A 27,997-nucleotide genomic window follows, 5' to 3' on the forward strand; every position below is an offset into this window, starting at 1 on the left:
CTCAAGTCTCATCCCAAGAAGACGGCTGAGTGTACACTGTACAGAGACGCAAAGGAACCAATTCATATTGCAATATTTCTATGGGATACGACTACAATTGGAAGCTTTGGTTATGTTAAATGAACCGTGCGTGGGAAAGGCAGATTGTCTGACTTTCTAGACCACCAAGAATAAGAGCACAGTGAAAGTTTTTTTAAAAAAAAAAGGGTCCTAGCTAGCAAAATCATTAGCGAATAGTAAAGCACTCGATTTCTTGCCAAGTTTGACGTGAATTAACTTTTTTGAGCAGGCATTTGAGGTATCTACATATTACTTCCCCACCATCACAGGATTTATGAGTTATCTGGAAGTCATGATTCCATCTATATTATTGGTTTTCCAAATCAATTACACTAGACTGGTTTTCCAATGTCAAAGCTTTTCCCAAGTGTTTGTTGCTCGATGGGTTTCCCCTCCTCAATTAGTTAGTCTCCCCACTTCTTCATCAGAGTAAAACATATTATTGTTAATTAAGAGACAGGAGGTCCTGATGTCCCTAAAACTATTCTTCCATCGCCACCAGTACGTCGTGCGTGCATGCGTATTATATTGTAATCAAACTTAAAATAGCAGCAACCGAGGATGGTTCCTCAAAGGACCGCCAGATGGGGCAGCTTTGGTCTGTCTGCTACATACAACTCTCCCATTCAATCAAAGCCAAAGGCCGGTCGACTAGCTTCGTTGCTTTGTTATGGTTGATGTCGATGTCTGCAATGAAAATCCGACCACCAATTCCTACCTTATATTTCGGCTTCTAAGTGGAAAAGGCGCAACCCCTTTTGCTCCCTTTAGACCAAAGGGGGGGAGAAAATTTGTTCTCTTCTTCTTCTTCTTCTTGTATTTTTTCCCTTCTAATTAAAGGGAAAAAATACAAGAAAAAGGGAAGTGGAGGGACCAAGGGCATGAACTGTGACAACGTCCCAGAAGATTTAAGTTGTGAAGATAAGATAACTCCACGTAACTCTAATGCAACCAACATGTAAAGAACCAGCGATGGAGCCATGATCTTTATTCAAGGGATGCAATCATATTAACTTATTAGACTTATAAAGTATTGATTTGTATATTTCTAGAACAACTAAATAGTATTATTTGTTATAGTAAGCCAAGGATACAATTTGAGATTATTATTTTTCAGGTCATCCACTAATATAAAATTATGCATAAGAATACAATATCTAATTAACATGTATATTAGGCAAATCATTTGTACACAATTGAATTGTCAAATGAATGTTTGGTTGGCTTGTAACTCCCATGAAATCGACATGTAAGAAAAGTTAAATATTAAATAAACAACATTTGCTCACAAAAAAAAAAGAAGGTAAATTACATTTAATAAAAAGGGAAAAGAATAGTATCATGTAAAATATTTTAGTTCAAGGTTCACCATTGTGGGCTTAGAGAGACTACTATCAAAATTCAAAGGGGACAAAAGTGAAATAATATTCAAGTTATTTTAGAGTTACTCAAAAATTGAGAGCCTCAGCTTAACGTGGCTCCACCATTGATAAGAACGCGCGTAGTAATATTTCTGTTATAAAACAATTTGTAATTAAGTACAAATTAATTATCAACTCTTACCCCCTGTTGAGTCCCTCTCCCAAAAATAAAATGGAGTCGCTATCTTTCTTTTGCATGGCTAGAAGAAGCCCAGACATTTTTGTCGTTTAACAAGGATTATGCCCAATGCCGAGGCAGACAGGCATGATGAAATTTGTCCTCTAATAGGAGGAAAAGGCCGCACGTACGAGCCCAAAAAGGCCAAAAGGGCGCAGGCCCCAGTAAAAGAATTTCCCTTCTCTAACTTTACGTTGCTTCTGAACTTGACAGCACAATCCCATCCATGCGTGTGCAATTAGGATGATGCACGTGCAGTGGAGGGTCCCAAAATTACTCGATTAGGAGTCGGTGAAATTGAAGGGAAAGTACTACTGCATCCCCAAAAAAAAAAAAAAAAGAATAGCATTAAATTGTAGTATCTACGTAGGTCCAACAAGTAGAAGTCAACCACCTGTATCGTCCCCCAATTGAAAAAAAGCAATAATGAAGGTACAATCCAGAATAGTCGTGTATTTATCATCTTGTATGTATACTCAGCACTAAAATTCACCTTTTAATTAATTATAGCAGCAAGACTGGGAGCTAAATAGATGGTTAAATGAAGGTGTCATCAATATTTATACCATATATTTATAAAAGGTGAACGGATCTTTTAATATAAACAAAAAGCCGCCATCTTGTGATTTTTCTAAATTACTCTCTCTATTTGTATATAAGTTAACCATCATTTTCTCCTATCTCTCTCTTCATTAATCATAGCTATCCGTTGCCAAATAATGGTCTATTGCACATTTTATTTAATTTTCTGCGTGTATTGTAAAAATATAAAACCAACTCCCATAAAAAATTATTTCAAAAAATATCTTTAAAATAGTTTTAAATATTTATTATACTTGTACATGCATTGATTGAGTGTGACTCAAACACTAGTACATGCGTGCGCGTCCACATACATATGACAAGTTGACTAGGGGGGCATGAATATAAATATGAAGTCATATACTCAGTGTTTTGAAAACCGGATCGGATCGGTACTGATTGAACCGCAAACCGGCCATGGCACCGGTCCGGTTCAATGCTAGGTTTGACGTTGCCAAGAAACCGGTCAAAAATCGGTCGGACCGCGAAACCACTGAACCGGATTTGAACCGGTCATTTCCGGTTTTCAATTTTATTTATTTATTTATTTATTTTTTTTGCAAAATGCAGTTATCAAGATTTGAACTCAAGACCTTTGTAATAGAAGACCAATGTAGTAATCGTTGCACCATCACATCTTATTAGTTTTTTTTGATAACTTATTTATATAAAACAAACACTCATATTTCTTTTGTTTCATTTTCCTTATAAAATCTCATCATCTCATGGCTCTTTTTTTTTAATTTTCAACTCTCTCTCTCTCTCATCTTTTCTTTTGCCACTCATTTTTTAATCAAACCTCTTTATTTTTAATTTATTGATGTTTTCTTCCATTTTTTAATTTTATTTTTTGTCCATTAAATTAAAAAAAGTTAAAAAAGAATTATTTTTCTTTAACCCAATTTATTTTATGCCACAACCACTCACTTTTATCTCATTTTTTGTTTCTCATCAAATTTGCATTTCTATTTTCGATTCTCTTGATTTCCTTCGAACTCCAAACTTCCTTTTTTAAATTGCAATATCTAAATTTCAAAACGTAAATTAAAATTTAAGTTCACAATGCCTAAATTCTCATAGACGTGAATTTTGTATAATTTCAAATATTGTGATATTTTTGGATTGGATTTAAGATTTTTTTGGTAGATATAATTGAAATTGAGATAAAATTTATTTGTTTTTAACTTATAATTTAAAAAAATTATTTTTAAAAATCCAAGTTATTCGAAAATAGTAAACTTTTTATCATATAAAGTATTAAATTATCCATTACATGTCTTATTTTGTGCATATATATATTTATATAAATTATTTTTAAAAAAATTCATTGAACCGAGGTTGAACCGGTCCGATCGGTTGAACCTCGACCCTTTCACTTCATCGGTTCAATTAACGGTCCGATTTTAAAAACATTGCATATACTTAGCTTAGTTGACAAAGAAGCGGGATAAAGCAAATAAAAAGAGGGTGTCGGCTTTAATTAGACCCACCACATTCAAACATAACCACAAAGAATATCATTTTGGTTTCTGGACGTCTGACGAACGAAAGGTTGAAAATGATCGGGGGCACCTTAATTATTACTATTGTTAGAGATGATTCAGCATCAGTGGCCGTTGGTTTGACTCCCACCGTTACATTTATGTGTAAAAATTAAAATTAAAATTAAAATTTTATTTAATTATCATTCGATTAAAGATCGATTAATAGTGTATACATTGTTAATTTTAAAAAAGATTAATACTACATATATATATATATATATATATAAAGCATTTCTTAAGTGATCATTTAGGCCCGTATAGAGAAAAGCGCGACGGTTTGTACAACTGTAATCTATGACAACATCTGGAGATAACAAAATTGAAGAGGCGGTTTCGCCACGTGCAACAGCTTATCCACCTAAATTGTTCAATTCTTGCGAGACTGCAGAATCTCATTTTCCGCACTCACCCTGCAAAGAAGAAACTTTAGCTGTGTGAAGTGATGCTTAACCTCCGCCAAAACCCCAACTCCTTCAATTCGTCTTTTCCCAGCAACCCCCGAGGCGACCTCTTTTCTGTTCAAACAAGTAGCAGTACAATATTATTGATTTTCAAATGTAATGCCAGTCTTGAGGAAAATAATAACCAAATAAAACAATCATCAGTAGCAGCAGGCAAAATTAGGCGCCTAGTTCTGACTCAACAAGGCAGAACCAAACTCAACCCCAAACCTGATCCAGATTTTTACGCCTACCCACGTTTTGTTACCCACGTGGATCGTAATTTCATCTCCATCCTGACCAATCTTTACAGGAATGTTTTGAAGCCCGAGTCAGAGATTCTTGACCTCATGAGCTCTTGGGTCAGCCATTTGCCCCCGGAGGTCAAGTACAAGAAAGTGGTCGGACATGGGCTCAATGCTGTGGAGCTTGCCAGAAACCCCAGGCTGGATTATTTCTTTGTGAAGGACCTTAATCGGGAGCAGGAGCTCCAATTCGAGAGTTGCAGTTTTGATGCAGTGTTATGCGCTGTCAGCGTTCAATACCTTCAGCAGCCTGAGAAGGTCACCGCTCTCTATTTACCCTTTCTTTTCTTTTCTTTTTTTTCCATCGAGAGCATCAATCCAACTATGAGTCTGACAAGATTTATAAGATTTCATTTTCCTTGTACTAATAAAACACTCCCAGGAACTTAAGTTGCCCATTTGCCCCCCAAGCCTATATTGAAGCCAAAGTTCATGACGTCTTGGCAACCAACCTGCATTCGCGAATAGTTATGTACACAATGAGAAAAGGTAACTAGGTATTGAATCATGTCTAACAACGTTAATGATACCAAATTCAAGAGGAAAGTGAATCCAAAAACACGACTTTTGGCATTTGTTCGACCACCCATTGTTGATGTCTTTGATATGAAAGTGCAGAAATTTGTCACAAATATAGTGGGGACGTAAATGATGATCTTTGAGGCATGTTTGACGCCATCTCTAAGGTGTTATTTGCCCCTAATACACATAGTTATTTCCCACAATAAATTACCTTTAGAACACAACAAAATTCAGAGGAAAGGAGATGGCAAATATCCCGAGTTTCTCACAAGAATGATCGATTGTGAAATTTTGTTTTAATTTGTGAAGAGACTGACAAATATGTAGGAAACCAAGAAGCGTAAACATTCATACAATTCTGAGATGGTAAGGCATCACTTTTAATCAAATCAAAGTAACCACTTTTACACATGAAGAAAAGGTGCCAAACAAATCTCTAAAAATTCTAAACGTTATTAGGATCCAGGCTGGGATTCATTTGAGCTCAAAACTGAACTAAGGTCGGTCCTGGCCTTGTTCACTATATCCAACAAGGATTTTAGGATGCGTGCTGGATCAAGAGCCGGATGGAAATGCTCAAATATTTTTGTAATTTTTTCTTTTAAAAGACGAGATTAAATATATACGTAGGTGTTGCATTTTCAGGTGTTTGCAGAAGTATTTCGAGTGCTAAGACCCGGAGGAGTCTTTATTGCGAGCTTTAGCAATCGACTATTCTATGAAAAGGCAATTAGCGCCTGGAGAGACGGGACCTCCTACGGCCGTGTTCAACTGGTGGTGCAATATTTCCAAAGCGTGGAGGGATTCACCCAACCACAGGTGATTCGCAAGTTACCAACTCATACCCTGCAAGAGAAGCAATCGGCCCCCTTCGGTTGGATCATGAATTTAGTGGGATTAGTTTCGGGTTCCGATCCCTTCTATGCAGTACTAGCTCACAAGAACTTCAAACCTATACATGAATGAGGCTTACGTGTACATATATATACATTTCGTTGGAGGTTCCAATATTCTGCTGCACATTTGTTGGATAGAACTTCAATTTGACCTGTACGTATACCCATTTGGATTGCATTTTCTGGGAATTTTTCAATTATTATGCGACTCGGGAATAGCTTTGCCCCTTGCACTTTGCCTTCTCAATTCGATGATATAGGATCAAAGTCATTCTCATTCATGGGAATAGCTAAAATCGCAGCATGAGACTGTACGTCAGCATGCAAAATTTCCAGTATTCATGTACAAATCTACACTGCACAGCCAGCTAAACCTGTGGAATCCGAATCCGATTCAAAGAAAGACGGTACGATGAAAACTTGAAAAACCAACACTTAGCCAGGTCACCTGCAGTAGCAGAGATTTACACTCTTCATAAAGAAGAAAAAGCAAAAAATAGTGGGAAGGCTAGGCTTTTGCATGTTTCATTGAGCCTCGCAAAGCTTCCTAGCATTCGCAACAGCTTCCACGTAGTAATACAATCTCCACAGTGTTTCCTTGCTCTACCAAAGTGTCACATTAGAATTCAATTAATCAAACTGGAAGAAATCCTGTGACAATATATATGCCTTTAGTTTTCTCCGCTTCTTTTTTTTTTTTTAATGGTAAAATATTCTTTAGCTCTTACCTCTTCTTCTAAATCCACGTGTATCTCGTCACATGAACATTTCGCTGATGGTCTACTACGTCGGATAATTTCCACGATGCGCTCCATGTTTCTTGGGGGTAGATTCTTGATCAACTTCCGAAGCTCTTGCTTCTCTGTCAGGGTCATTAACCTTACAACAAAAAGGTTAAAACTGCACTGTCAATTTATTTGCAATGTCAAGGTTAAAACTGCAATGTAATAATTATATGTAGCACGCACGTTAGTTAGTGTGGGAAGGTAATGACGGGAAAGGAAAATCAACCAAAAGTCAGTCCCTTCATCCAACAGGAAACAGGCATATTCTCATCTCAAGTGACACGAGATAATGCTAAATCAATTCAACAGATCGTACATAAAAATGTAGTAATAGAAGTAAACATCATTCTGAGCTGGACATAAGTGTTATATCTGCTTGAATCAATCAGTTGGTACGAGATTTGCCTACTCCAATTACCAGTATGGCAGAGCAGTGAAAATCCATCTTTACACGTAGATGTGCCTTAAACGCTGGTCACCACATGAAACTAAGTAGAAGAGAAGGTAAACTAACATGGACAACATTGATCTGGGCTGCATCCCCACAATCACCCTAAGAAGAGAAAAATAAATAACTAGAACCATTCACTTATTCCTTTGCTAACAAATTCCTCCTACTTCCAATGTTCCATCCTCCCAATTTTGCCTTCAACTAGACAGTATGAAGTCTAACTATATATTGGTACACTCAAAAGAAAAAGAGCAATTTTCATCCTCACAAAGCAATCACCCAGAAGAAACCAATCATAGACACTTGAAAAGAGATACCTGCAGTTTGACATCAAAAGATCAAGAAATTCTTCAAGTTTCTGCTCCATGTATCCAATCTACAAAGTGCATTTAAGAAAAAGTTACCACAGTACTCCAAAACTTCCAATATGCACTTGAAATGCATAATGATCTCAGGAATATAGAATTAAAAGAAACAAAAAACCAAGTACCAAATTCTGTAGGACAATAAAGACGATTACCGTTTTGAAGAGTTCATCAGCGTGCCTCTTCATCACCTCCTCAACTTTTGTGCTATCATGCTCCAGGAGTCGTCGCAAATCATCATCAATCTAACACAGGAAATTTGGATGAAAGTCATGCAATTGTTTTCAACTCAACTCTTCATATCCATAAAAGGGCTACATGAAGCATAAAAACCTAGCATGAGTTCTTAACAAATAGCATTCAAATTGAATGAATGGTAAGCTTGGCAGAGTGAACTTTGGACACTATAATGCGCAGGGACATGGGAAAGGTAATAAGAGACTGAGAGACAATTTAATAATAATTCTCAGTTCCTATCTTTTTGCTAGTCGAGCAACCTCATCCAAACAAATTTCACTCTTCCAGTCCCCTATAATTGGAGAATGCTTCAGGTCTAAAGTTCATCCAAAGGCACTACACTGATCAAAGGAATGCATATCTAAATAATTGAAGGGGGAACAAAGCTGAGGGGAGCAAGACCGAAAGTAGTCTCAGCCACAAGCAGCTACCAATCTGAAAATCCTAATGGCATTCTCAGCAACAACAAGCTACCAATCTGAAAATTCTAATGGTATTGTGCAGCTTTTGTAAACAAAAACAAGGCAGACAAACGCCAAACTGGATATGAAATGGGGCATTACTTAGCAAGCTCAACCCCTTTCTCACAGTCAATAATGAAAGCAGTATGTTGCAGCCTTTTTAACAGGAAACCAGCCGAATTACTAATAGAATGACATACAAGCACAAAGTCAATAACTCTCCATTAAGCCCCCAGGCACCCCTTCTTCCCCCAGGTCCCTTCCTAGCACTGTGACTTTGTATCCGCCTCCTACAAACCTCTTTCAAATGCCAATTAGTCTCAACTTTAGATCATTAACTCTTAAATAAAACTTTCATAGTTCAGAGTAGAAATGTCCAGTGGCTAATCACAAGCATACTTGGTAGCTTAAAACCTTGTAGTGCAAATCCCATATATATATAAGTAAAGACATGATGTGGTGACTATGCAGGCACTAAGAAAACCAATGCAACGAATGTCAGCACTTGACTGTATCAATGAGTTGAGAACATTGCCTAAGCCAGTCAACGAAAATGGATTAGAAAGGCATGTAATATGAGCAAAGACCAAGGGAAAAAGAAGCATGTGAAAATTCACCATGCCAACAACTCTAACAGAGTATGGTTATAGGAAAACTTACGAGACAGGAAGCTGACACTTCTTGCTTCTTTTGAGGATTAAACTCTTCATTAGCCACATTTGAAGTATCAGGAAGGCTCAATATGCTCTCTTTGTATCTCAGCAAAGATTGCGTCCGACATATACGAAGTATAGGAATTAACATCTGAAATTCAACAAGTAGTGGATATTATAAGAGACCTTGGGACACATTTGCAGTATCAGGAAGGCTCAATAATGCTCTCTCTGTATCTCAGCCATGATTGCATCCGACATATGCTAAGTATAGGGATTAACATCTGGAATTAAACAAGTTCATTATATAACAGGCTTTGGGTCAGGCAAAAATTTTGAATGCCACAAAGATAATATCTAGATTTAGGAATATCTTGTTCAGTGATGGGTAAAAACAACTAAAGGGATACACCAAGAAGCAAGATAATGATGGCAATTTCACCATAAAACAAATAAATTCAGTAACTAAACCTACTAAATCACTTAAATGAAGTAATTAACAATGGGAAAAGAAGAACCCCACACATATCTCTTATCTAAACAGTTAGCATGTCCTCACACAGCGTCAGGTTTAAGAGCAAAGTGAGAAGAAGAAAATAAGAAGAGACTGCAAAAAGAACTAAGACTGATCCATACCTCATCAACTTCTTTTGTAAAGGTTAAGAGACTTCTGCGAGCCAGTGACTTCAATCTTTCTTTCCGGAAATCTGAAAGCTGAGATCCAATAGCATCAGAAAATAAGGGAGCAGAGTCAGTAGGTTTAATGCTCTGTTTGAAATTGCAGCCGTCCAGCCTATTCTCGGTTAAACTGTCTTCTCCAGCAACCCCGGGAATGTTTCTCACTAGGTCCAAACTTTCTGGAAAGAAAGCCAGCAAATTCTCCTCCTCTGATACCAAATCTGCTAACTCACGCATATAAAAAGCAAAGAAATCTGGTCCTAACATATTGTTTTCAGCTGGAGCACCCAAACCCCTAGAAGTTTCTGACATACCAATGCTGCAGCAGAAAATGAAGACTAAAATAATTAGCACACCAGGCAGCATAAACACTAGAAAACCCGAACCAGCACTAAATAAAATCAGACCCCGCATGTATGTAAAATTCAAACCAATTAGGCATTCTACAAGCTTGATTTGATATCCCATAAATTTGAGTACGTCTAACAGCAGGTTCAAGGCCCACGTTGAAACAAATACTTGCCCAGAAAGGAAAATAAAATAAAATATTAAAAAAAGGGGGAAGAAAACCAAACACAGATCAAAGCTCGTCGGTTGACGGCATGGTTCACCCAGGCAATGAGTGGCGGTGAAGGGTGATCAATCGGAAACAAGGGCAACAAAGACACATCAAAAACACCTTCGCCACTAGCAATATTTTTCCCAGTATCACCTCAAGGAATTTATGGCCATTACAGTATTTTAAGCTAGTTGAAACCTTTCAAGAACTAAACCCATAAATAAGAACCCAAAAACCCTTGAAGAAGAAAAATATTCCGCTCAAAAGCTGCTAGATTCCATTGAAATAGAGAATAAAGTTTTCCATAAAATAGGAAAATAGCTACAAAAAAAACAATTAAAAACAGAAAAATAGAACAAATAAAAATTACGGTTTTAATATATTTATTAGCGTTTCCGATTTCTAGTTAAATCTCAGCCAATTTCCATATAGCTGCTGGCAGAATCTCGACAGTGGGAGAGATACGGTACCTGGCGAATAAACAGTAGTATGAGGAGCAGGAAAAACTTCTTTTTTTTCACTCCAATTTTTGAAATCAGCGTCGTGAAGAAACAATCTCAACCCTGCTTTTCCATGTTAATGCCCAAAATTATCTCAGAGGAATGAAACAGTTTAGGAGCAAAAAAATCAAAGCCTGGGGAAAACCAAACCCAAAAGTTGGGAAGAGGGAAAGAGGGAAAGGATTTAAGTATGGGATGTGAACCAGCCACCGACGTGTCATTTGGAAAATGGAAACAGTTGCAAAAATTAACCCGTCTCTTTTACGGGTTTTAACCTCACTAAATAAATCACTGTTGCTAAAAAGATGGAGAGTTTTTACGCCCTTTGACCGTTTGACGTCAGGTGCCATGTTTATCTCTTTCGTGTGCTCCAAAACTGAGGCCTGGACAGGTCTAACACGAGTCTTTTTTCTATATCATTTACATATTTAGGAAAAAGGTATAAGACGAGCTTAGCCCATGTTGCCAAGTTAGAGGCTGAAGCTGAACGAGTTACATTTACAGATAACCGATTGTCCACTTTGTGATATTCATTTGCCACCATTTATTCTTCAATACCCCTCTGTCTAGCCTTAGGCCGCATTTGATAGGATTGAAATTTCTGAAATATAAAATTTAACTACCAAAAAGTATTCTCGAGTTATATAAAGTTGGATTTACTCGGTAACTAGTTAAATCTAAACATTGAATTGAAACGTCTCGCACTATGATAATTCTGTACATTAAAGTTTTCAATTGCCTTTATTTGCATATGGGAGAGTAAGAAAATATCGTGTGTTATAAATAAAAAACAATCAAATAATTGAGAGATGATATTTAAGCATGTGTATTTGTACGACAAGAAGAGGGAGAGATGGAGTGTGTGTGTGTGTGTGTTGTTAAAGATAAATTAGAATTTGTTTGTGTGGAGAATGAGTGAATGATAGAAAGAATGCACGAAGTAGAGTGAATGAGTGGTGGAAAGAGACAAAAGGGAAATACTATATATGCATTGTGAGGGAGAGAAAATGAAAATAGCTATGTATGTGTGATTGTATAATATATACAATCACGCCTACACGAAAGGGAATACTATATATGTATGCATGCATTGTACGATATATACAATCACACTTACACGAACATAGAATACTATGTATGTATAATATATACATGACAATGTGTTCATGAGATAGAAAAAGAGAAAAAATGTTTATTATGAATAAGAGCACATGTGAGAGAGAGAGAGAGAGAGCGAGAGTATGTATAGACGTGTGTCATAGAATAATACGTGTATTTATGTTCTTTGTATGCGAGGCATCGAACGTATTTGCAAAAGAAAGAGAGAGAGAGAGAGACAGAGCATGTGTATGCGGTATGTATATATGTTCGACTGTGTATGTGTAAGTGAGAGAACGAGAGAGATCATATACAAGTGTGCGTGATAGCGTGACATAAGTTAGGAGTGATTTAAACAGACAAAAAAAAAAGAAGATATGTGAAGTGTATGTGAAACCAAATCTCAATATGTAGGAGTGAGGATAAGAGCAGTCGGAGATTATGGTTGTTAGATTTCGAAATATCAAATAAAAAGTGAAGAGTGTGCAAGACAAATAGAGAACAATAAAAGAATTTTAAGTATTCATTTGTGTGGTCAATTTAATAAATTCAATGAAAAATTTTCACTTAATATTTTGATCACAGATGAATCCATATATTAATGTATTAAGTGGCAAGACATTTTTATTACAAAACACACTAAATTAAAATGTTTCTTGATATATTGATCCAAGGGAAAATGCAGAATATAAAGGAGTATACTAAGCATCAAACAGCGCGTTATTAAACAAGTCTTCAGCTTCGACATGCAAAAGCAAAGTTGTCGATAATAGAAAATTCAAACAATTATTGCAATCTATACAGTATGATTTATTATTATAAAAGTACAAACATTTTTTAGCGGTTATTTCAAATTCCCATTATCAAATTATGCAAATTCATCATCTTTTTTCTTTTTGGTTATATGAAAACAAAAGGCATTAGTCAGACTTGGTTAGTGGTTGGGTAAAAAAAAAAAAAAGGAAAATCGTTCAAAACGTCCCTCACATTTTACAAGATGACTTTTTTCATCCCTCACTTTTAAAAGTGTAATTTTACGTCCCTTACAAATTCAAATTGATCAAATTTGGTCCTTACCTAGGTTTCCGGCTAGTTTTTTATCGGAATTCACCACGTGCCTTGTACGTGATCATATTTCAAGGGCAAAATTGTTAAATCAAATTTTATATAATTCGATTCATAATCCCTCACATTTCATAAAATAAATTTTTTCGTTCCTTACATTTCACAAAATGAATTTTTTCATCATTCACATTTCCGGCTAGTTTTTTCATCTTTCACTTGAATAGTACGAATAGCATGTAAAATCAAATAGAGATATATTACATACTATTCGTACTGCTCAAGTGAAATCAAATAAATATATACATGAGTTTAAAAAAATTGTTAGTTTTTCACTTATATTCATTTTCTTTTATTCAAAATTTAAAAATAAAGAAGACATTTAATCATAAATATTATCGAGTGTTTATATCGAATTAAATTTGGACACAAAAAATAAACAAAAGAAAAGTATGACAAAAAGAAACAAGTGATTGGCATTTTCAAATTTTAAGACAATCACAATGCAAGTAATTCAACTATTGGTCTTAAAAGTGTCGAATAGAAATTTCATATTTAAATTGAAATTTGTATAGAATTCGAGTTAGGACCCATTAATTAGATGATCTTATTATACAATTCAATAAATAAATTATTACTAAAAGAGAAATGTCACAAATATTGAATAGGTTCAAATGATGAAATCATATAAATATATACATGGGTTTCAAATAAAATTATTAGTTTTAAACCCTTATATATATTTATTGAATAACATATGTAAAACTACGATTAATATATTTATATGAAATCCAATAGAGATAAATTACGTGTTATTCGTACTGTTAAGATAAAATCAAATAGACATATACGTGGGTTTATAAAAAAAAGCTATTCATACACATGATCAACGAGGGATGAAAAAATTCATTTTGAAAAATGTGAGGGATAGAAAAATTCATTTTTTGAAATGTGAGGAACGAAACAATTCATTTTGTAAAATGTTAGGGGCGAAAAAATTCATTTTGTGAAATGTGAGGAATTATGAATCAGATTATGTAAAAATTTGATTTGACAAATTTGCTCTTAAAAAATGATCACATGCAAATCACGTGATGGATTCCGGCAAAAAACTAGTCAGAAACCTAGGTAGGGACCAAATTTGGTCAATTTGAATTTGTAAGGAACGTAAAATTACACTTTTAAAAGTAAGGGACGAAAAAAGTAATCTTGTAAAATATGAGGAACGTTTTGAATGATTTTTTCAAAAAAAAAAGAAAAGATTTTACAATAACATTTTAGGATAAGTAACGATTTTTCTTGTTTGTCAAACGGATCGGTGCGCCAACCAGCAAGTTTGCTATTCAAAGTGATGGCAATAGGTGGAGGAGGAATGGAATCTCTCCGCGGCTAAGGAGTCAACATTGGGCAGCAAGTTAGCCAGTTGCTCAGGTCGTTGTGAAGAATTATTGGGAATATATTAGTCAAGATGAAAAATTAATTAAAAATAATAATAAATATAAAATAGGTGCGTTCCAAATAAAGCAAGTAATTAAGTAAAGTAATAAGTAAACAAGCAAACAGCAAGCCCCTATAGCTCAGTGGTAGAGCGTCAGTCTTGTAAACTGAAGGTCTGTAGTTCGATCCTGCATGGGGGCAATTTCTTCTGCCCTTTTGCCACGCCGCCGCAGATGGACCGTGACCGAGTCTGTGATGAGCAAAAGCAAATGGCGCGCAAAGGGCCAACGAGTCAACTCCTCCCAACTCCTAACCCTAGTTGATAGACTAGTAGTATAGTAATTCCCAGGTCGAAGCTCCTCGGATAAGTGATTCCTAGTGTGTTACTTTCTTGTAAAGAATCAAAAATGAGTTGGTCTACTTTCCAGAAACTTGTGGCAGGCCAATCTCAATCGCCTGCCAGGAGAATCCTCCCCCTCATCTACAAGCCCATTCCCAGCCACCCGTCGCAGCCATTACCATCATTAATCCCGCCGACTGCCGTCAATAATAGTACGCCATTCTTGCCCCCTTCCTCCGAGTCTCAGACGACAGCGTTTCATATCCCCTTATGGAATCAACCTTGGACGGAGAATTGTTGGAGTTTCAACCATTCTCCTCCTTCACACCGCTACCTTCCGAGCTTTTGTTTTGGGCCGTTTTTCCTAAATCCAATAGGCTTAAATGGGGTAATTAAAACTGACGAGGGCGAATGCTTCTTGGAGGATTCGCGGACGCCGACACCGACGGTCTGGGCGGATAGCGTGAAGAAGAAGAGGAAGAGAAAGATGAACAAGCACAAGTTGAGGAAGTTGAGGAAGCGCCTTAGGAGAAAAACATGATGACAATGCTCCTTTGTCCCTCGATCAATTTCCGGTGAGACATTTTTTTTTATCCCCCTTTGGTATTCTCTTGGAATTATGTGAAAAATACCGTCGTCATTTTACTTGGGTTTGTATTGGATGACAGCTTTCCATGTTTTCCAAAATTTGCCGGTGAAAGAGATATTCCGCGGTTAAATGTCAACTAGCTCTCCTCCAACTCTTTTGTTTTCTGTTGGTCCATTAATCGCGAGTCTTTGCTTCAAAATGCTCCGAGTTTCCTTTTGTATTTCGTTGTATATTTTACAAATTAAGCTTCATTGCCGCTAACTGAAACAAACTCGATAAACTCCCTCATCTCATCTTCTTGTAGTTCTTTGGATGGTAGAGCCTTTGTATATCTGGAGCAGTTCAGGAAAATCTCGGCTCCATATGCAAACTGCTTAAGAGTTGCCAAGACATAATTCGAGGAGGTGGCTGCTTGATTGGGAATCCTACTTAAATTATCTGATTCTTGAGAGTCACAAGAGGCTATAGTCTTTTTGCATCTTAGCTAATGGCTATTCTGCATCCCATACTCTGTTAACATTCAGATAGCAACCAATGATATGGAATGATGGGTCGACAAGAATTACACTTTTTTTTGGGTCTGCATAGATTGTTACTTTATCATTTAGCCTGATGATGGCTTTGAGGAAAAATGGATGCTGACACGATCCATTTCCTAAGAGTCGGAATTGATTTGCTCGAGTAAGTTAGGATTGAATTGGTGCCATTTTGATTTTGTTCGATTGGAACAATACTTGAGACAAACTGAGTTCGTTTGTATATGCATGTCGTGAACCATTGTCATAGCATATGCCAAAATGGAGTCTTTGTACCGTGATTGAATTTGGTGGCAGGATGTGAACTCGGGACATTGACCTTTCTGTCAATGCCCATTTCTGGTCTGACTACTGTTGAAGCACACCTTCAAGACGGAGTAGGAAACTGCTGCCTTTCAAATAAGGCTGATGCAGCAAAATCTTTTGTGGATCAGGATCAGGAATTGCCAAAAACTCACCCAAAAGCCTTACTAAGCGTAGATCATGTCACAGTCTCTGCATTGTCTTCAGTGATGTATCATAAAGCTAACAATATCGTAATATCGGGAAAAAAAATCTCAAAAACCATTCGTATACTAGGATGTAGAACATTTTCTATTGACCAAGTTTGACCATGAGAAGGCAGGTATGGTGGCCGTAGATTGAGAACTATTTTGGCAGTTGGAGGTTGGAGAGGGTAATGAAAATATACTAGGTTGGCCGACTTCTATATTCTGCAGTAGTATAGTTTAAGTGGTTTATACAGCCTTGTAGGTATGAACACCCTTTGTGGTGGAAGAACCCAGAAGATTTTGACAACTAATTAAAGGACGAGCAAGTAAAATTTTGCATTTTTTTAGTGAAACGCGGTAGGTACACTAGGAATGTGCATCCTCCTGGCCATTAATTGTTCCATTGCCAGTTCAACATCAGGAACATATAATCTTCAGCATAGAGAGGTTGGACTTTCTAGTTTTAAAATTTCTTTTGGTGATAGTTATTGTTTTGATTTTTGGAACTAGAGTACAACAATGCTATCATTTTCAGTTTTTGTTTGCCTGTGAATATTGTGAGCTCACCATTTTGCTTCAAGAAATGGGTAAATTAACTGCATTTAATGAATTCTTGGTTAGTATGAGCTGGAGTCAATTTTTCATGTCCTGTTTCTGTTTTTATTTTGTGCGATGAATCATCTCGTCGTCTTTTCAGATGGCCCATCTTCCTTTGCTTCTAGGCACACATTTTTCTTTGTGCACAAAATAAATCTTCTTTTTTGACTGCTATGACTTGACGCCCATTTTTGAAGTCTCGCAGAGTATGAAGAGACGTATCTGTTATTTTCTGCTTTGAGAAATGGAAGTCCACTGATGCTAATTGTTATGTATGCATATGATATGATGCATCTGATTTTTCTCTTTAATTTTCTTCTTCAGACGGTGTTGGAGTTTCTCAATTTATCAAATCCATGCGACCGCCCGCCCGCCCGCCTACTACATTTTGTTTAAAAAGGTTCTGGGGGCCGTGAATGATTCACATGAATGTGGCAAGAGTTATGATATCTATCTAGATAAGAAATGAAGATATTAGCAACCATTTTCAGTCTGAATTGTGCAGGGAATTTTTTTTTCTTCTGTTTTTGGGTTTTTCGTATTATCAGGGGGAAACAGGTAAAAGTAGTACTTTACATGATTTTTCTGCCTATTATTATTATATTTAATCAAACATTAGAGGCAAAAGGGCTGCACCTCTTTTCCTCTTTGGTTGGTTGGAAAGCATATCATCAACAGTAGCCTGTTACTGTAAATACTCCGATTTCGGTCAACATTTACCTCGCAGGCAGAATATGTTCAGGAGATTACCAGGCGGGGCGACCAGCTTCTTTTCCTAAATTTGCGCTTTTGCTTTCTATTCTTGTCGTCTGCTTCTCCCTCGCTCCCTCTGGGTCTGGGGGGCCGACCATCCCTTTGTCTTGCCCACGGGAAGGCACGTGTACTTTAGTGGTACTTGGTGGTTGGCACCCGCTGCTCTTCTTTCTGATTGCAGGAGGAGCTAAATGTTACTACTGTTTTTGTTTTTGACAGAGGGGGACAATTCCCTTTGCCTGTATGCCAGCTTCAATTCCCTTTGCATGAAATTGTCCACCGTCTCTTTTCTTGCTCAGCCTGGGCATAAAATTTTTACTGCTAACAAGGTAGGAGTTTTAAAAAAATAAAATAAAAGAAGATGAGGACACGCGTGACCGACCGGACCGGCGCTCATGATCGACATTCTTCCTATGATTCCGACTGTATTGTAAGCAGCTTGTGTGCAATATCGATCAATATGGGTTGTCGTTTTTTTTTGAACATGGGGCGGAATTGGAAAAGGAACCAGAAAATCTAGCAAGACTCTTACTTCAAATTCTCCAACCCTACCTGCACTGCAGACATGTCCCATCGTCCCCGCCAAAACCTGTATGAGATTTAGAGGATGCAATCCCGGTTAGACCCACCCACAAATTGGACTTTTCTGTTTTTGTTATCATTAGAGACTTCCTTCCCCCACGGGCCACGGCCGTCCTACTCAAAGAAACCCCACCTGCGTCAACGTCGGTGTCATCCCCACCCTAACCAACCACTGGATACTTTCGACGACTACCCTTACCTCATCAACTAGTTAATAAGAAAAAGAAAGAAATCCATTTGGTATGATTAACCTTACGTTGCCTTATTATGCGCCGGTCAGTGAAATGAGTCTACTATTACTCTCCCAACAATGCCTCTTTCTTTCTTTTTTTCCTGTGACTGTGAGCTGTGACTACTACAGATCGATACGCTACCAAGCAGAGCAGAAGAGAACGAAGGATGGATGGCTTGATTTGTGGGGGTGGGGGGTGAACTTTTTGTTGCCTTCGGGACATGGGCCCTTCAGTCACTTCCTCCTTTGCTGTCAAAAGTAATTAGAATCATATGCTGATGGGATGCAGGAACATAAAGAAAGTCCTATGGAAAACCATGACTAGTATTAATTTTACTATCCTTGCGACTTGGGGCAAAATGTCTTCTTTAAGTAAGAGAAGAGAAGCAATTAGCCTTGCGTTTTTTTTTTTTTTCCCGTCGTTTAGTTTCATAATGAAGAATGCTTGCACCTTTTAATTTTTAAAACTTTTTGCTTTAGTAAGCTTTATTACCAATTTCATGTAACTTTTCTTCTTTATGATAACGGCTCAATATCTTCTCTGTGCTGGTTTGGCGCTAACAATCTCAGGTATGACATCTTCACAAGTAAGAAATATTAAGGGAAAATGACCTGTTTCATCCCTCACATTTCACAAAAATATTCTTTTCGCCCTTCACTTTTAAAATGAAGCAAATTCGTCCCTGAAATTTAAAAATTAAAGCTATTACATCTCTGAACCTAATTTTCAATCTGAATCAAATCATCTAATAACCCAGTAATAAATTTCGAAAATAGAATTGATAGATCATTCGGTCAACTTCATCGTATTCACATGACATTTATTAAACCAAAAAAATAAAAATTATAACATAAAAGGCCATTCTTTGTCCTGGAATAGTAGAGTTTTTTTTTTTGATAAATCTTTTCATGCACTATTAGTATATCCGCTTGCGAATCTAGATGTGTATCATAAATATAAAATTTGGTGTTTAAATTTAAATTAAAATGATATGGCGGTGCATAAAACTGTCAGTGTATACAATGATAATGTAGAAAAGATTAATTTTTCTTTTTTATATTATAATTTTTTCTTTTTTCTTTTTAGATTCATTAAATTTTACATGAATATCAAGTTGAGTTAACCAAGTGATCTACCAATTACACCCCCAAAATTTGTAATCAAGTTGATTGGTGGTTTGATTCGGATTAAAATTTGGATTCAGGGATGTAATAATTTTTAGTTTTTAAATGTCAAGAACGAAATTGTTTCATTTTAAAAGTGAGGGACGAAAAGAATATTTTTGTGAAATGTGAAGGATGAAATCGATCATTTTCCCAAATATTAATGTCTTAGAGAATCACGGAAGCTGACAGAAACAGCACATCCCCGAAGATGATTTTAGTTAAAAATCCAAATTCATTCTTGGATCAAGAATCCGCCGTCCACTTACACTACTACAGTACTGACTTCACCCAGTGGTTTTCCTTCCTTCTAAAGGTAAAAGGTAAAAAGAGAGAGAGAGAGAGGAGTAACAAATGAAGAAGAAAACACTAAACAGAGCAGTGGGTTTATAATTATTTTATGGGTTTGTGTTTGTTTACTTTGGTGACCGCCTCTACAATTACGCAAAGCATTCCTTTGGCTGGCTGCATGCATTGCACATTCAAAATTTATTCAACCTTTTATTTTTCGTCCTCCTCAAAAGGGTAAGTAAAACAAAAATGGAAAAGAAGAGAGAGAGAGAGAGAGAGAGAAAAGGTGCTTCTCCACCATCTATGGACTATGATCTTACCACTACTTTCCCATTTCATCATGTGCTTTAACATGATCGGCTCATGGGCCCTTTTGTCAAACAATGCCTGAACAATTATTACTAGTTCATTAACCATCCAGAAATATGTCAGAGTCTTAAGGTGGTGTCTGGATTGGATGGCAGTTTTTTATTTTTATTTTTTAACAAAAAAAATTCTTACTTTTTTTTTATCATATCTCATACACATTAAATTATTACAGCACCTTTTTTTTAATTAAAAATTTAAAAAATAACAATCCAAATGAGACCAAAAATTGTTTGCACAGTTTGAAAGACAATAATATGCACGCTCAAGTTTGTAATCTTAAATTAAAATAGCCCTACCTTTTACGTCCACTTCCCAAATATATATATATATATATATATATATTATTTATAAAGTAATAGTGAGTAGTATTACGTTTTACTACTCTCAATCAATTATATCTGAGTCCCATGCGTCATGATTCCTTCCAACGCATATATATATATATATATTAAAGGTGGTTCAACTTCTTCAGTATAAGTACTACTTACTTAGTTCCATGGTTCAACTTATTGTATTGAACCAAGTTAGCTACTTAGCTTTACAAAAAAGACTTCAAAATTTAAAATTAAGGAGCAACTATCCCATTAAAATTAGGGTTAATTCCACTTTATCCCCCCAAACTTTGGACGATTACCCACTTAAGTCCCTAAACTTCAAAATGGGACACTTAAGTCCCTAAACTTATAAATACTTCCCACTTAAGAAAAATTATTAACAAATCCTGAATGCCGTTGGTGGTCGAAGTGTCCCATTTTATAAGGGTTTAGGGATTTAAGTGCCCCATTTTATAAGTTCAAGGACTTAAGTGGGAGGTATTTATAAGTTTAGGGACTTAAGTGTCCCATTTTGAAGTTTAGGGACTTAAGTGGATAATCGTCCAAAGTTTGGGGGGACAAAGTGGAATTAACCCTTAAAATTAATATTATTGTTATCCTACTAGGAGTAATTTTTTTTTTTTTTTGAAATTCAAAAAAAAAGAAAAAGTATAGTGTAGGATGGGGAGAAAGAACTGAGCTGAGCTGACGGAGGCCAAAGTTAGTTCCCCCGTCACCATAAATAAAAGACTAAACTGAGAGTGACAGGAGTATTATTAGGAGTAATTAGTAGTACTAGTTAGTAGGAAGCTAAAGTCTGAGAGTGTCTGTCAAAGCTGAAGTCTCAAAAAAGGACATGGAAGGAGAGATAAGAGGCAGAGAGCAGCAATAAGAGCAGAAGTAGAAATTGATTGCAGTTTTGATTGGCACAAACAAGTTGTTGTTGTTGTTGTTGTTGTTGGAGCAGAAGTAGAATTTGTGGTTCACTGAATAAGGGCTGTCCATTTTTTTTTTTTTTTCTATTGGATTTTCAGACTCCAATCCATAACCATCCATACTCAGTGAATTGAAGAGCAGCTGAAATCATACTTACTTAGTAGGGACAACCAAAGGTTAGCTAAAATCACAGAGTTGGTAGAAATAGGAGATAGAAATAGGAATAGAATGGGTGGGGTGACATCATCCATGGCGGCCAAGTTCGCCTTTTTCCCCCCCAACCCACCCTCCTACAAGCTCCTCACCGACGACGTTACCGGGTTGCTCCTCCTCACCCCTTTTCCCCACAGGGAGAACGTGGAGGTCCTCAAACTTCCCACCCGTAAAGGGACCGAGATAGTCGCCATTTACGTTAGGCATCCCGTGGCCACCTCCACCCTTCTTTACTCCCACGGCAACGCCGCCGATCTGGGCCAGATGTATGAGCTTTTCATTGAATTAAGCATCCACTTGCGTGTCAATCTCTTGGGGTACCCTCTCTTTGCCTCTCTCTCTTTCTCCCCTTTTCTCTTTATCCATCCCCTCATTTCTCCATATAAAAGCTTGCTTTTCTATTCTTTCGGTGTTTATTTGAATTCTCTACAGTGTAAAACATTTGGGGTCTCGAAATTGAATTAATAATAATAATATGGAAACCATCTTTATTTCTTGGGAAATGGGGGCGGAGTTATGTCTGGTTTGCTTGGAGTTTTCCGGCATCAGGTCTAGTTGGTTCCCGCTCTTTCTTTCTGGGATTATATATATACATATATATTTTTTTATTGATGGATCCTTGCCAATCATGAAACTTGACATTTCTCCTTATAGTATCAAAGTTCCAGTTTTGAGTAATTTGGATAGCTTTTGGAGCAAAGGTCATGTCTTCTTGCAAATATAAATGCAAGCTGCCTATCTGAGCTGGCATTTTAGCACTTAATTGTTTGTTAAAGATACCTGTGGGGATGAATCATTCACTACTCATCATGGAGTATCTTAAATTAGATCCGGCAGATTTTAGAATAGAGGGTTGAAAGATCGGAAAAAATTATTTAGTGTATGGATTCTACTTGGGTTTTCCTGCAAATTGATCTAGCATTCAACATTCCTCTTGCAATTCTCCTCTCTTCAGGGTTTTTGTATATTATAGACTTGTAGTGGTGCGTTGGCACTCAAGAGACTGAAAAATGCTTTCACCACTGGTCCCACTTTATGATAAGTATGAAATTCTTTTATGAATATTTCTGTTTACTGGATCTATAACTGCTTTTATGCTTTGATTCTCTGTTAAGCTATGTTACTTGAGCTTCACTTGTGAAGGACTAGGTTGTTATGATCTACTTGCAAAAGCTTCTGTTTGTGTATTTCTTCCTGATTAATGTGAAACACATAACGCACTCTACAGATACTACTAGTAAACAGATAATTGGTAGGAAGTTACTCAACCATGGTTTTGCATCAGAATGGATCGGAAAATGGGGAATGAGTCCAAAGAAATGGAGATGACAATTGCAGGAAAAAATGTAGTAACTATGCTCCCTGTGGGAATAGCAACGACTAGAACAGATATTCATTTATTTGTTGCTTGGTAGTTATATACATACTAGGTCGATGAATATAGGGCTCTATTTATGGGGACTGGCATTGGGACTTCCATGGCTTAAGAAAAGTCTAACGCCAGTGTATATGCAGCTGACATTTGCCCAACTTAATGGTGGTTCTCTGATGAAGCTATAATTCCATGCAGGTATGACTACTCTGGTTATGGACAGTCATCAGGAAAGGTTTGTCAGATCAAATGCGTCAGGATAATCTTTTACTCATTAACATTGTTAAAGGGTAGGATGAACAGTGTCGATCTCCTTAGAGACACAGTAATTAATCTTTTTGCGTCTTCCTGTTTACAGCCTAGTGAGCAGCATACTTATGCAGATATTGAAGCTGCATACAAGTGTCTTGAAGAGAGTTATGGCACCAAGCAAGAAGACGTTATCCTTTATGGACAGTCTGTTGGGAGTGGTCCTACTTTGGACCTTGCAGCTCGCTTGCCTCGGTTAAGAGCTGTTGTTCTGCATAGTCCCATTCTATCAGGCTTAAGAGTAATGTATCCTGTAAAACGTTCATATTGGTTTGATATCTACAAGGTATAGAATTCATCCACGCATGAAAGTAGAACCAAGAGAAGATGAATCTTTTTTCCTGCTTGCTTATTATTTTTTCTGTAATGGTGCAGAACATTGACAAAATTCCACTGGTTACCTGTCCTGTACTTATCATTCACGTAAGTATATTGTTACTTGCGGTTTCATTGTTATTGCCGTGTACTCAGTTGAAAATCTTTGATCTGCATCCTCACATCTTATTCTTTGTTCCTATTACTTGTCTTTTCATTTATGAACGTGAGTTGACGCCATCTCAAATTATATGCTTTTTATTCGAGGCTTTGATGAATTGATTGCCTTTTGCCAGCGTAAAGTTTAGTGATCCCTAACTAGCCAGAAAACTGGGGCCTTCAGTTTTCACTTGGCCTGTCGCTGGAGTTGTGTGCAATAAAGTGGTTAAATGGGCTGCTTAAACCAGAGGCTGAAATTGTTGGTTCATGTTATCATTCAAGTTTTGAGCTTGTCATGTTTTGTCCCGCATGTGCAGGGAACTGCAGATGAAGTAGTTGATTTTTCACATGGTAAGCAGCTATGGGAGCTCTGCAAGGAGAAATATGAACCGCTGTGGATTAAAGGAGGGAACCACTGTGATTTAGAGCTGTATCCGGAATATATCAGGCATCTCAAGAAATTCGTTGCAACTGTAGAGAGATCCCCATCACAGAGGATCAGTTCCAGGAAAAGCACGGACCAGTTCGAACCATCTAGGAAAAGCACGGATGTATTCGAGGCTTCAAGGAAGAGCACTGACAGGAGGGAAAAACCTAGGCACAGTACAGACCGGCCAGAGAAATTGAAAAATCAGTCAAATAACGCTGACAAACTTGAAAAATTGAGGATCTCCTTCGACCAACTGGAAAGATCTCGGAGAAGTGTAGATTGCATCGAGAAGTCCAGGAAAAGCATCGATCATCAATTGGAAAGGGGTCGGAAGAGTGTCGATAGGTTAGATAGAATAAGAACAGGTTAAATTTTTTCCCCCCCTTTTCTTTCTTTCTTTCTCAGAGACAATTTTGTAAATCTATGTATTGTTTGATGGTGTGGGGCAAAGCAAAATTTACATAGTTGTTCTTCTTTATGCCTTTCCCCCCTTTATTTTGGGCCTTCTTGTCAGTTTGTGGCAATTACTGAATAAATTATGTGTGAATCTGGTGAGTAAATGTGTGGGGTGTTATAAGTAGAATTCTACTGTTGACTTTGATTTCTTTGAAGTCTGCTAGGGCCGTGGCTCTGGGACTCGAATGTTTAGCCAACATCGAAGTCGCGCCAGATACATGGAGCTATGATGCCACCAAAGCCTCGGCCATCAGTATCTCCCCAAACAAAAAGTCGTCAGACCACTCACATAATCCAATGATTCCAGTCTCTGGGTCGTGACCACTCACATACTCCAATGATTCCGGTCGTGACTCGTGGGTTCATCCCTTTCGGATAAAATGGCCCTCATACTAATTACTCATAAAACAAAAATGGGAAAGACAATTTTGACAGATTTCATTTTTGGTCATGCAAAAAGAAGTCTGAATTTCATCTTTCTTGAGTCCAACCAAAATTTATTCCTACCATAACATATGATAGAAGTATACAACTTCAAGAGGATCTAAACTTGGCAGTTTTTGTCTTCAACTAATGGAGACTCTGTAAAATCGAGCAGAGCCTTCCACAAGGAGAAAATTTGGGCGTCACAGTCACTTCACTGTCTCGACTATGGCTGATGGTGGGAGGCGGCCACTGCAAATCTCGTGCACGGTCGTGAAAAGTGGGAATAACTCTAACCATCCCCGGTGCCTCAATACCTCGTAAACCTCTTTTGCTGTTGAGACGCCCTTCAACATTACCGCACCAGATAGAGTTAGAGGGAAAAAAGGAGGAGCAGTCACAGAAATGATCCTTTCATCTTTACTTCTTTTTAGACCTTGTTGATAGTCATTGATAAAAATTTTAATAGAAAGTTGCTAGCACTACTATTTAACATCGACAATGATGTGCATGTACTTATCATTATCACGCAGAAACCACCATCGTTTTTTTTTTTAATGATAATACATGTCATTGATATCTATTCACCTGTAGTTTTTGACCCTGTAACATCTCAGCTTCAAGCTCGTCAAAAGTCCTAAATCCAAAAAACAAAAAAAAGTTCAAGAAGAACGTCGATATACAAATGTTATCGTTGCGACAGGACAGAAAAAAAAGAACGTTGGTATGCTGTTGTTGACAAACGCAGATACAGGTTGATCTATATATTTCAGGTGAGTTAATCAACCTTTTCCCGCCATGTCTAGCAAAAGCCTCAGCACATTTCCTATTCCTTCCACCTACTGTCATGCCAAATGCAAAATCTCATGTGAGGTAAGTATATCAGGACAATTGACAGGTTAAAATATAATTACACACAAGGAGGTCCAGGAGAAAGGCATCTGAAAACTTACAGCAAGTGGTTATGATGTCTGCCACACCACAGCTCTCAAAAAATGTACTGTCGTTAACAGACGAGAATAGTAACTTGGAGAAGGCCTTCATTTCTCTCAAGCCAATTCTCATTATCGCAGCCTAGAACATTATCACACATTTAATGTAGCCAGACTTAAGTGCAAGTTATTTTGTTGGGTCATTTTTTTTTTTTTTGGGGGTGGTTTGGGGGGGGGGGGGTGTTTGGGGTGTTGGCATTCACCTTTGTATTGTTTCCCATCTCTAAACCGTCCACAAATCCTGTTCTCAATCAGCAATTGATCAGTGTTTGTTAGAAATCTTTGGGAAGAAAACGATGCATACAAATAAATTAAAAAAAAAAAAAAAACCTGCTGCTATTGCGACGACATTTTTAAGGGTTCCACACAGTTCAACTCCTTCTACATCTTGAACCTGTTTTTCATGTTGTCAACGAGATCAAATGCTTGACATACATGTGTTAATTTAATAATCAAGAATTAAGTTTTTGCTATAATTGAGATAAACTTTCTTCATGTACTGGGGTAAATTAATTGAATTTGCACATGGATAAATTGATTGATTAAATAAAAGTTTGTAGAAATAAGATATCCAGCATACGGACTTACTGCTGAGACGATAAAGTAAGGATGGTTGAAGAGCTGAACCCATCTGTCTGCAATTTCTTTGTTTCCTCTGTATCCAACTGTAGCCTCACTGAACTTCTCCTCTGCAATCTGTGCAGTAACAGAGATAAAAGTCTATAAATGCTTTCACTGTAGCCGGCAGTGACTACGTCGGCCTAGGAAAAAGGTTTGATGAATGACCTCGTTAGCAATATTTGCCCCCATTAGTACACAACAATTGATTCCAAGCTTTTCGGAGATGAGGGTAGAGATCATGCAGGGACCTTCCATCTTGACTTCCATTCCTTTGATCAGTGAAATCGCCTCAGCTTCCTTTTTAATCTTCCCAACTAGCCTTTTGCATATGCCCTCCATGAACTGATGAGGAGTCACAAATACTAACATGTTTGCATCTCTTACTGCAAGACAAGATTAGCACAAACATCAATTGGTGCTTTTCAAGGATTGTCTGTCATAGATAAAAGTATTTTATACATAAGAATCATGTTTACAATCAAACGCTCGAAACATGGGACAAAGGTTGAGAAACAGAAGAAATGAAGCAAATATAATACCTGCGTGTTCAAGGTCAGGGTCTGCCACAACATTTTTGCCAAGCTTTACCCCAGGAAGATATTTAACATTCTCCTGTTAACAAAAGACCCGAACGCGAACAGGAATGAGAACGGTCGGGTATACGCATAGTAACAGAAACAGGCAGGTAACGAGGAAACATTAATTACATTGGTTTGGTTGATGACCTCTGATAGTTTTTCACCGTTAGACAATGTCTCCTCGAAAACCCACATCCTCACTTCATCTAAATCAAAAGCCCAATTAGATTACAGAATGAGCTCTTTTTTAAGAATGTTACCACGTAAAGTAGCAATGCATAAAACTCAGGAAACAGAGGTGCTGCATTTGGAGGCTAGTTAACAAAATCGTTAATCGTAGTAAAAAATGTAGCAATCAGCACTAAAATAGCGCAAGTAGTCTTTCAATTCGATAACTCCAATGTTGCATGCACAAAAATAAGAAAGGCAAACAAAACAGGGGTAGTACCGTGGAAAGAAGGGAGCTTGAGGGCGTTGGAGGCAATGAGCTTGGCTGCAACGCTACCCCAATTGCCACTGCCCACAACCGTGACCTTGGATTTGTTGGAGGCCCCAGCGTCATGAAATGCTACACCGTTGTTGTCGGCTGCAGCAGCTTGTGGTGTCTCTTCCTCAATCGCCAGCTGCTCCCGGGCCATGGATTAACAAGAAGAAGAAAAGAGGGATAAAAACAGAGACAGAGGGAAAGAAAGGAGAGAGGG

General features: G+C 37.3%; 4 protein-coding genes, 1 long non-coding RNA gene and 1 other non-coding gene across 7 annotated transcripts; 4 read left to right on the forward strand and 2 right to left on the reverse strand.

Annotated features, from left to right (window-relative positions):
* Window positions 1–4,191: 4,191 nt before the first annotated feature.
* Window positions 4,192–6,181, forward strand: LOC113753719. Its single transcript, XM_027297947.1, has 2 exons — window positions 4,192–4,788; window positions 5,698–6,181. The coding sequence occupies exons 1-2, from the start codon at window positions 4,228–4,230 to the stop codon at window positions 6,016–6,018; spliced, it is 882 nt and encodes a 293-aa protein (XP_027153748.1). The 5' UTR covers window positions 4,192–4,227; the 3' UTR covers window positions 6,019–6,181.
* A 22-nt stretch (window positions 6,182–6,203) lies between these two features.
* Window positions 6,204–10,829, reverse strand: LOC113753720. 2 transcript variants are annotated; one of them, XM_027297949.1, is made up of 7 exons: window positions 10,608–10,829; window positions 9,537–9,897; window positions 8,908–9,051; window positions 7,705–7,794; window positions 7,502–7,560; window positions 6,677–6,827; window positions 6,204–6,599 (listed from the first exon to the last, which is right to left on the reverse strand). In XM_027297949.1, exons 2-7 carry the CDS (start codon window positions 9,888–9,890, stop codon window positions 6,579–6,581), a joined length of 819 nt encoding a protein of 272 aa, XP_027153750.1. In that variant the 5' UTR covers window positions 9,891–9,897; window positions 10,608–10,829; the 3' UTR covers window positions 6,204–6,578. The 2 variants fall into 2 exon arrangements, with proteins under 2 accessions (XP_027153750.1, XP_027153749.1); XM_027297948.1 differs by having other exon boundaries at window positions 6,204–6,551; window positions 10,608–10,825.
* A 3,534-nt stretch (window positions 10,830–14,363) lies between these two features.
* On the forward strand, window positions 14,364–14,435 carry TRNAT-UGU. The gene has a single exon. It is a non-coding gene; the product is annotated as a tRNA-Thr (tRNA).
* LOC113753501 lies at window positions 14,381–17,567 on the forward strand. Its single transcript, XR_003465047.1, has 2 exons — window positions 14,381–15,149; window positions 17,112–17,567. It is a non-coding gene; the product is annotated as an uncharacterized LOC113753501 (long non-coding RNA).
* A 3,741-nt stretch (window positions 17,568–21,308) lies between these two features.
* Window positions 21,309–24,725, forward strand: LOC113754031 (alpha/beta hydrolase domain-containing protein 17B-like). The gene is made up of 5 exons (XM_027298345.1): window positions 21,309–21,958; window positions 23,212–23,248; window positions 23,372–23,608; window positions 23,698–23,745; window positions 24,114–24,725. Exons 1-5 carry the CDS (start codon window positions 21,657–21,659, stop codon window positions 24,594–24,596), a joined length of 1,107 nt encoding a protein of 368 aa, XP_027154146.1. The 5' UTR covers window positions 21,309–21,656; the 3' UTR covers window positions 24,597–24,725.
* A 469-nt stretch (window positions 24,726–25,194) lies between these two features.
* LOC113754287 (glycerol-3-phosphate dehydrogenase [NAD(+)]) lies at window positions 25,195–27,997 on the reverse strand. The gene is made up of 11 exons (XM_027298666.1): window positions 27,745–27,997; window positions 27,426–27,502; window positions 27,258–27,330; window positions 26,884–27,101; window positions 26,686–26,793; window positions 26,428–26,491; window positions 26,301–26,338; window positions 26,059–26,179; window positions 25,893–25,947; window positions 25,694–25,742; window positions 25,195–25,452 (listed from the first exon to the last, which is right to left on the reverse strand). The coding sequence occupies exons 1-11, from the start codon at window positions 27,932–27,934 to the stop codon at window positions 25,315–25,317; spliced, it is 1,131 nt and encodes a 376-aa protein (XP_027154467.1). The 5' UTR covers window positions 27,935–27,997; the 3' UTR covers window positions 25,195–25,314.

Source organism: Coffea eugenioides, chromosome 11 (genome assembly GCF_003713205.1).
Source record: "Coffea eugenioides isolate CCC68of chromosome 11, Ceug_1.0, whole genome shotgun sequence".
In the NCBI taxonomy this organism is placed as follows: Eukaryota; Viridiplantae; Streptophyta; class Magnoliopsida; order Gentianales; family Rubiaceae; genus Coffea; species Coffea eugenioides.

Coding starts and splice junctions, on each gene's coding strand:
- LOC113753720 (XM_027297948.1), bottom strand. CDS start 9,890: ATGTCAGAAACTTCTAGGGGTTTGGGTGCTCCAGCTGAAAACAATATG. Junction 7,561..7,704: donor CTGATGAACTCTTCAAAACG/GTAATCGTCTTT, acceptor TGCACTTTGTAG/ATTGGATACATGGAGCAGAA. Junction 6,552..6,676: donor ACGTGGATTTAGAAGAAGAG/GTAAGAGCTAAA, acceptor ACACTTTGGTAG/AGCAAGGAAACACTGTGGAG.
- LOC113754031 (XM_027298345.1), top strand. CDS start 21,657: ATGGGTGGGGTGACATCATCCATGGCGGCCAAGTTCGCCTTTTTCCCC. Junction 21,959..23,211: donor TTGCGTGTCAATCTCTTGGG/GTACCCTCTCTT, acceptor AATTCCATGCAG/GTATGACTACTCTGGTTATG. Junction 23,746..24,113: donor GTCCTGTACTTATCATTCAC/GTAAGTATATTG, acceptor CCGCATGTGCAG/GGAACTGCAGATGAAGTAGT.
- LOC113754287 (XM_027298666.1), bottom strand. CDS start 27,934: ATGGCCCGGGAGCAGCTGGCGATTGAGGAAGAGACACCACAAGCTGCT. Junction 26,492..26,685: donor CTTACTTTATCGTCTCAGCA/GTAAGTCCGTAT, acceptor CATGAAAAACAG/GTTCAAGATGTAGAAGGAGT. Junction 26,339..26,427: donor TGTCGTCGCAATAGCAGCAG/GTTTTTTTTTTT, acceptor GATTGAGAACAG/GATTTGTGGACGGTTTAGAG.
- LOC113753719 (XM_027297947.1), top strand. CDS start 4,228: ATGCTTAACCTCCGCCAAAACCCCAACTCCTTCAATTCGTCTTTTCCC. Junction 4,789..5,697: donor ACCTTCAGCAGCCTGAGAAG/GTCACCGCTCTC, acceptor TTGCATTTTCAG/GTGTTTGCAGAAGTATTTCG.